The 8,315-nt window shown below is 35.1% G+C and overlaps 1 protein-coding gene across 1 annotated transcript; it reads right to left on the bottom strand.

Annotated features, from left to right (window-relative positions):
- Positions 1–3,243: 3,243 nt before the first annotated feature.
- Positions 3,244–4,284, bottom strand: LOC150107644 (uncharacterized). Its single transcript, XM_090392152.1, has one exon. It carries the CDS (start codon positions 4,282–4,284, stop codon positions 3,244–3,246), a length of 1,041 nt encoding a protein of 346 aa, XP_090248278.1.
- Positions 4,285–8,315: the final 4,031 nt, after the last annotated feature.

Here is an 8,315-nt window from a genome sequence, read left to right as displayed (position 1 = left end):
ATATAGTCTTACATCTTATACAAAACATGCAAATGAAACGTGAACACCTCAATTTATTCGTAATTTTGAGACAGACGTAAAGGAATTTTAAAGACGAGGAATTTTAAACAGGAAAGAAGGCATTTTTTTATTTTATATTTGAAGTGTCATTTATAGTGGTCTGAAGAAAATATTCGCATCTTAGGATAACAATGTTAGCAAGGATAATCCGATTTTATCAAATTACATCAAAAATGTAAGGAAAATTTCGACTGACTTCGACATGTTCCTCATGTTTTTTTTTACAAACGTGCTTTTTCTATATAATAAATATCATTTTTTGTTCTTTCTCCAGCAAATGAAAACTGATATTCCTTTCACGTTCCCTGTCTCGTATTGTTCTTGGTGATATCTGCACGTTGCGGAAATGATTAAATATAACTAAAAGACATGCAAATCTTATAAATCACCGTCTAAAAACGCATACAATGGCTAGAAAAAAATCCATTTCAGACCTGGAATATTTGCTATTCGCAGCAGAATATCTGCATTATCAAATCCTTAGCAAACAGTGGTATTATTATACAAATTTTAGGCTTTCTTCCATATCGCTCTCGTATGATTTCCGAAATAATAAAGGGGTACTACTGTACAGCTCTTCTTCATGTTGCCTTCTTATTGTAGTTCACAGTAATTTCAAAAATACTCCAGCGAACAATATTTCAACTTAATTCTTTATCAAATTTCGTATACAAATATTGCAGAGGGTCTCAGTAACTTTTTTTCTTTCTGTGCATTTTATCTTTATTTTCAATCAAGTTGTAAGTTAACCTGTCCCATACAGAAGTAGGATGTTTTTTTCACCCGGAAATGTTTCGTCACTCAGAGTAGGTAAACCGTCTCCGTGAAAAGAGTTTTACAGACATAACATAAATACTTACAGCTAGTGGGATGCAGCAGGAGAATGGGAAGTTTGCTGTATTAAATTGCCTAAGTCGCTAGTCAGGGGATTCAACCCTCTTGAACGAATGAAAAATGGACTGGGATACATACAAACCAACGAAAAGTGAGACCTACATTAGAACTATTTGAAAAATGAAATGATGTGATTGCTTCTTCTTTTCCTTTGACATCGAGAACGTGATTAAACATAAACCTGCACATTTATAAGGTAAGAAAATCAAGATCGTAGAATGTAAAAATAACGAACATTGAATTTTAAAATAGCCCGAAAGAGGAAATTGATAGATCGACAATGAAAAGTATTCTTCCCTATCACTCACCTAAGGGAAGTTATTACGTAATTCTATCTATTTGGTCCAGAAATACCTCGGTCCAGTAGACCACAGAAGGTGTTCTGTGGTCTACTGGAGCCAGGCGCAAAGGGTTATCTCAGTTTGTATGGTGACAAGGCCGTTTGGCTCATAAGTGTATAAACCACGCCATTTTTCGACTTTTGTATATATTCACAGCCATGTAATGCGTTCATGCATTTTTATTTTGCTGTGCCATGCTGTTGGTCATGAGTGTAGGGGTTGTTACATTGCGTAATTGAATTACGCGTAACACACATATGACAAAAGAACACTCATCAATTTTACAAAATCATAAAGATAAAAGCCAGTTTAATAGGATTCAGTCCTTATGAATATCCTCTGAAAGCAGCCAGTTCCTATTCGCACATTTTACGGTTGTACACCGATAAAGATGGATACGGTCAGATGGATTCAGACATCTCTGTTTTGGCTACCCAGATAAATGCAAAATTGATGAATCATCGAGGACAATCAATGACGCATTTTTCGATTAAAACAAGTCGCAAAGGCAATTTCCTTATATTAATAAAGGAGATAGATTTTACCGTCCCGAGAAGCCTACTGGCTAACTGTTAAGAATACATAAAAATGAATCGAGAAGTCTAAGCTGGTATAGGTAGAAGGGTTTTTTGATATCTCCCACACAGGTCTTCTGGCTATTCTCTCTTATGGAGATAAATTTAAATTAAATTTTAGTTGAAAATTTAAACTTCAACTCTGAGGCTTAACAAAACAAATATATCTGTTGGAATTCTATAATAACACTCAAACACCTCTACGTGATATCAGAATTGAATGTGCATACCACTTCCTGATTAATGTCAATGGAAATTCTAATTCTCCATTCCAAACTGTAATTCATCATTCCACGTGCTAATTCATTGTTTCAATACCAAACTACTGAATAACTCACAGGCGGAACTGATCAGATCGTAAATGACATTTAGATTCATATCAAATAAATGTACTTTAATAAACTTTAATGTTCCTGTCATGTGATCGCACATTACAGAGCACCAGACTTAAATTCCTTTTCTGCTCATTATGATTTAAACAAGAAGTTGGACTGGTGTGTTTTTCTAGATATACAGAAAGCAAATTCCACTTCTCATCTGGATATTTGTAAGAATGTCACGAAACTGGGTTTTCTGCAACCGAAAGTGAAATAGAAACGACTAATAGTCATAATAAACTGGCCTCATAATCTTAATTGCGTATACATCCTACCCGCTTCCATGTTGTTAGGAATGTTTGTACAACTCTCCATTTCACAGTGATTTTTATTGTCGTGCATATATACAGACCACACACACACTTATACACTTGTGTATGTGTATTAGCGGTAGGAAATATTTATCATAAACTATTTTTAGTTTGTATCTTGTTTGTAAAATAGATCTTAATAACTTGTATAACCCTTGAACATTAATTCCTTAATATTATTAATGATAATGCTCTTTATTAATGCATATTATGGTTTAAATATGTCCATCTTAACCCGAATAATATGATTCAAAACTATGTTTTTTAATATGTCATCTCCAGAAACTATAAAACACTTCTTTGCGAAATGAAACTTTACACACGTATATAAAAATTCAAGTCATTTTGATATTAAAGAGATCGGGAATTATTTTAAACAAAATACAATTCACGGCCTTTTGTTTAACGCAAAAGTTTCAGTTACTTTTAGTGTGTCTCAAACATTGGTTCTTGTTCCAATGGCTCTGAACCAGAATGGAAAAGAGACCATAGTAGTTTATTACTAGAAACTAATTCATCGTAATACACCTAATTGCAATTTTAATTAGAATAGCACATAACGTGTTTAAGATTTCGTCACGGAAATTCAAATAAAAAGAAAAAAAACATAATTCTATTAGAAAGCGATTCGGATAGAAAACAATATCTCTTTATTAGCTTACAAAGGTTAAACATATATAACGATTCAGTCCATCAAAATATCAACGTACCTTCTAAGATATCGCGGCAGCATTAGCTGCTGAGTACCCTCTGGAAGCAGCCAGTTCTTGTGCAAGCAACTTCGGATTTTACAGCGACAAAGATGGGTCAGTTCTGATGGATTCAAACAACGACGTTTGAGTAATGGCATCCAAGGAAATGCCACATCAAGGAACTGTCTGGCAGAAAAATCTAATCTTTGATTCAGACGAAAATATCGTATTCCATTATAATCTTTAATTATATTTTGTAGAAAGGGCAACGAGAGTTGGGGAATTACGCGAAGAATCGATTGAATACATTTTACTTTATTCAGAAAGCAACCAATCATTTTGCTTCCTGCGTCATTTAATTGAATGAAGATAAGCTCTTCCATGAAGTATAAAATAAATGTCTCGATAGGAACAGGTAGCCCATCTAAAACGAAGATAAGTCTTTTCATTCCATACCTCAGTAATAAGAGCAACGTGTCTGCTGGAATTGGCATTTCTTGCAGTTCACGTTGGGATATATAAAAGTGATCCACAAACCTGTTGTATCGGTCCATGAACTTGTTGCAATTAGCTACACGTAGGAAATAAGACAGTGGAGATTCCTGCCCTGCTCTTGCATTAGGATCGTCATGTCCAGGCCAAGCCCACAATTCTATTATCTCTTTGGGATAAACTTTCTCTTGCTGTCTAAGTCTAAAACAACGATCGGATCGCATGATGCACATTAGAGCTTCACCGGCGATTTTCATGTTTGTGACGTTTTTCCAAAAACACACCTTAGCTAACGAATAACTCACGTTTTCTAGGATGTCCAGTTTTGCTAAATGGTTCCAAAATCCAACACTTCCAATTGATGTTTCATCAGTACATTTGTAATATAAGTTCGAAACTGTTTGGATATGTTGTTCCTCCTGGATTTGAATTTCTACGCCGCCTTCTAGAGAATCTAAAAAGACATTAAGAGCCGAGAGAAGTTCTTCCAATAGATTTAAATGTTTTATATCGGAAAAGGAAAAATTTTGAATAGCAGCCATCTTTGCATTGTATTCAGTTGCTTACTGGTATCATCATATTTGTGTCACAACCATTGTTATAATTGTGCATTGTGACGTCTGTTTTTCTTTTTAAATTTTTGCACAGATGCATGAATTTCTCTCTCTCTCTCATTCTCTCTCTCTCTCTCTCTCTCTCTCTCTCTCTCTCTCTCTCTCTCTCTCTCTCTCTCTCTCTCTCTCTCTCTCTCTCTCTCTCTCTCTCTCTATTTTCAGTTGTTAATTCATCGATTTTAAGATGAGAAGGTATTTTCATTCAATCGGTCTCCTTGGATTATAAATATGTATACGATTAATACAAGCATTTGGCAAGTGATAAATTTTACTTAAAGCTTAAGCTTCAAAATAAAACCTATATGACTTCCAACCTCCATTTCAATATTACACTGCTCTCTCTCATTATGAAATCCTCTGTTTGTCATATGTGAGGGATAGTTAGGAAGTAGTGAGCGATTTTTTTCAAAACATCTATACAACAAATAACAGTGTTGCATATTGAGTCATGTTAACTTCTGGCAGGATAACTGGCGCATTAATTTTCAGACCAAGTTCATAGAATTCTTAGTATATACGCTCTCCAACCAGATAATTCTAATTCAACTTTAAAAATAATAAATTATAAAATAATGATAAAATTCATAGCCCCACGATATTGTTTCTAATTTTCAATAGTGTTAAAATTTCTGTCTAGTGGAATTTCATGAAAAAAAAAAAGAAAAACAGGAGTATGAGGACAGCATATCATGTTCTTGGGTTTGTTAGTTTTGCAGGATTTTAAAAAAAAAAGAGATTTCAGTTAAATACTCCACCTCCTTTCAAGACCGATAAACTTTTATTCACCTTTATTTTGAAACTTCTTGTAAAGATTCTGCCTATACCAGCTAATATACCGATTCGCAATGGAATCGGCGTATCAACTGGTCTCCCATGCTAGTGTAACTGTCGTGAAGACTAGCAAAAGATAAGTCCATGGATGCGAGATGTGTATCTCGCCTGAGGAAAATAAATACAAATAAAAGAATGCTTGTTCGTTAATATCCTGTATGCTTCTATGCGTTTTATTGTTTATCTCTTCTCTTTTTTTCATTGTGGTAAAATATCATTTCAGCAAACACGTTTACCTTATACGCACGCTTTCCGTTGCTTGTTGTAATTCTTTGTCTAAAGTTCAAATCTGTTAAAATGCTATGTTATATTTAGGAAATTAGCCAGAAATATTTCGTTACATCTCCTTATTATAAAATAATAGTTTTACTTCAAAAGTGACAAATACTTTTTCTATTAAATCTTTAATAATTTCATTTTATAATTTTCTCTTGTTGAGTAGAATTAAGTGGAATCGCTATTTCATATTTTCTCAGTTTATCTAGAAAATCTAATCAGTATATGCAGCACGAAAACCTAAATTGATTATTAATACCGCCTGTGTAGCTCAGTGGATGTGGCATTTGCATACCACGGCGCTTGACCGCACGAAGGAAGACTTTGTTTCGAATCTAGTCGTCGACTATAGAAAATTTTTCCAAGCCGTTTTTCTACAGGTTCCCGAGTTAGTCGACTCTGGCACGGGCAAGTGGGTTTTTTCTCCCGGAAACTCGGGATTTTCGTCCCGTAAACTCAAGAAAATCGACCGTAGAACCCACATTATTTCAGACATTAAATATATTGTGTTAGGGTTAGGGACCACAAGATGGCGGCACTTATTGAGCCGTCTCTCTTCGCTGCGTGCCACTTAATTAGTGATGGCCTTGGGCCAGCTATCTCTGATTGGGTACCAGTGGAGATTGAACTGCCCACTCAGTCTCCAAAAGTTAGATAGGGCTGAACGGCCTCGCCTACTCCCTATATACGGGAATAAAAAGCCGTTAGCTGATTTTTTTATACCGCCATGATCAAGTAATCAAAATAAAAACAAAAATAGAGTTAAAGTAATCAAACATACGCAGTTAACAAACCTAATGCATTGGCCTTACTCATATAGACTTATCAACCTCGATAAGTGCACGCTTTAATCCACCAGAATTGCTCATAACTTTCCTATGAAAAGTGTTCAGAAGTGACTGTAGTAGATAGAGGATTTTCGATTGATTAAAAGATGTTGAATTCATACTGCTAATGAAATGCCACATGATTGGTGGCATTTAAAGCATGAAGAAAGGGTATTACAAACCCAATTGCTGATGAAATACCATTAAGATGTATTCCGTTAATTTATTACATTCATAGATTAATGACGTTTATATTTAAATACGTATTTTTCTCATTAGTTTTCCTGTTTATCGTAATGAAAAACCCCAGTTTCCGGGTGTCATAAATCCTTCCATCTACTCCTTATGAGAGTGGCTACTTATCTACGAGTGGGAAGCTCAATTAAAAAGTTACCGAGGAACCTTTAGCACTATATTTTTATGAACATGTTACTCCTATTGGTCTGCCGGAATTAAGTATATTGCTAGGTAAAATTAACAGGAGGACACAATTTGGTATAGAGGAATACAATAGAATAATATTAAATGGGGAGATGGCGAGAAACTTAAGACAGGTATAAATGACATTACATGGTGGAATATAAGAACTACCAAAAAAGATCGCTTTACCAAAGTGAATACAACATGTTCAAATATATGATTGCATAACTAGTATGGCCAGTGAACTCTTCTAATGAATAAACAGGCCTGACAGTGGTGGACCATGCTCGATACAAGAGTGTTGTTCCGTAAGATTATTCTATAAGATATTCTGTGGCAATATACCATATGCTTTTCCCAGAGAACACTTTAGCTCACCAAGTTATCAAGGTTTGAGACCGGCGATGAACTGACACTCCAAGGCATTCTAGGTAGGTTCGATCAGGTGATCGTGCTGGTCAAAGCAGTCCGATGTATTCAGTTTCAAGGTGCACCTCAAATTAGAATTAATATCACCTAGAATTGATATTTATGCACAGTGTCATTTCCATGCAGGAACATAAAATCTAGTTCAACCTCATCCCTAGAAAGTAGTACAGAGGGAGAGAGAGAGAGTTCGAACTTTCAAGAACATAATGAGAAGTGAGACCTCTGACCATTGTTCCTCCCCAATAAGAAAAGTATCCCTTTCTATACGGGTGGAGAAATGGCACCGAATGCCTTGTTCCCTAAAGATCGAACAATGTCTAGAATCTCTTTGTAGTCTACAAACCACGCTTCATTGCTTATAGTACTTTTTATTTTACGCTATTTTTATTTTTATTTACACTTGACTTGAACCTGACACCGTATAGTTAGAAAGTTTTCACCTGTGACCGCTACAACATCCAGACAATTCATAAGATACATCGTAGGGTTCCGTTTTGCTTTTAGACTGGATGGTAGTCTGTTCTGGTTGATATAGCCACCGCTCGCTATATCAACTTCTCTCCAGTTCATTAATGTAATGTAATGTAATGTAATGGTTTCTGTCTCCTGAAATTGTCCATATAGTCGAGACGACACTCCGTGACATATTTAGCCAATGTGCCGCTTTTCCCTGCGACTTCCAGGGTTCAACTGTTATTAAAAAAAACATTCTAGTTATTAAGTATGAGTTTGAAACGGTAATCTTCTTGTAGTGAGTTACAATCTAGGCTTCTTCATTTCTTTGTAGCGCGCATAGAGAACTTCCTTCCTAGCTAACACTGGAGATTTAAGTTTCACTTCTCTCTCTATCGTACTATCTAGCTATTTGTCTATCTATCTATCTGTGTGTTTATATGACTGCCCCTCCAATGTTTCTATGACGGATTGGAAACACTGGAAGTTTTAAACTTTAGTTTAATTCATTTTCTACATTTTCATTCCATTGAACGTCCGTCATTAATTCTAACAAGCATCTAAGCCTACACGTAGGTAATAGGATTTAGAAGAATCCACCATTTATATCTCCTTTTGTAGTAAAAATTTTATTATTTTCTAAGGATATGCGCTCTCAGAGGTATATAATAAATACATCTTTCTTTCTTTCTTTCGCAATATGTTATATCTTCTTCCTCTATA

The sequence above is a fragment of the Typopeltis vanoorti genome, chromosome 4 (genome assembly GCF_054136105.1).
Source record: "Typopeltis vanoorti isolate ZY-2024b chromosome 4, IOZ_Tvanoo_1.0, whole genome shotgun sequence".
Classification (NCBI taxonomy): domain Eukaryota; kingdom Metazoa; phylum Arthropoda; class Arachnida; order Uropygi; family Thelyphonidae; genus Typopeltis; species Typopeltis vanoorti.
Note: the sequence above shows the minus strand (reverse complement) of the source record. Positions and strands in the feature narration are given on the sequence as shown.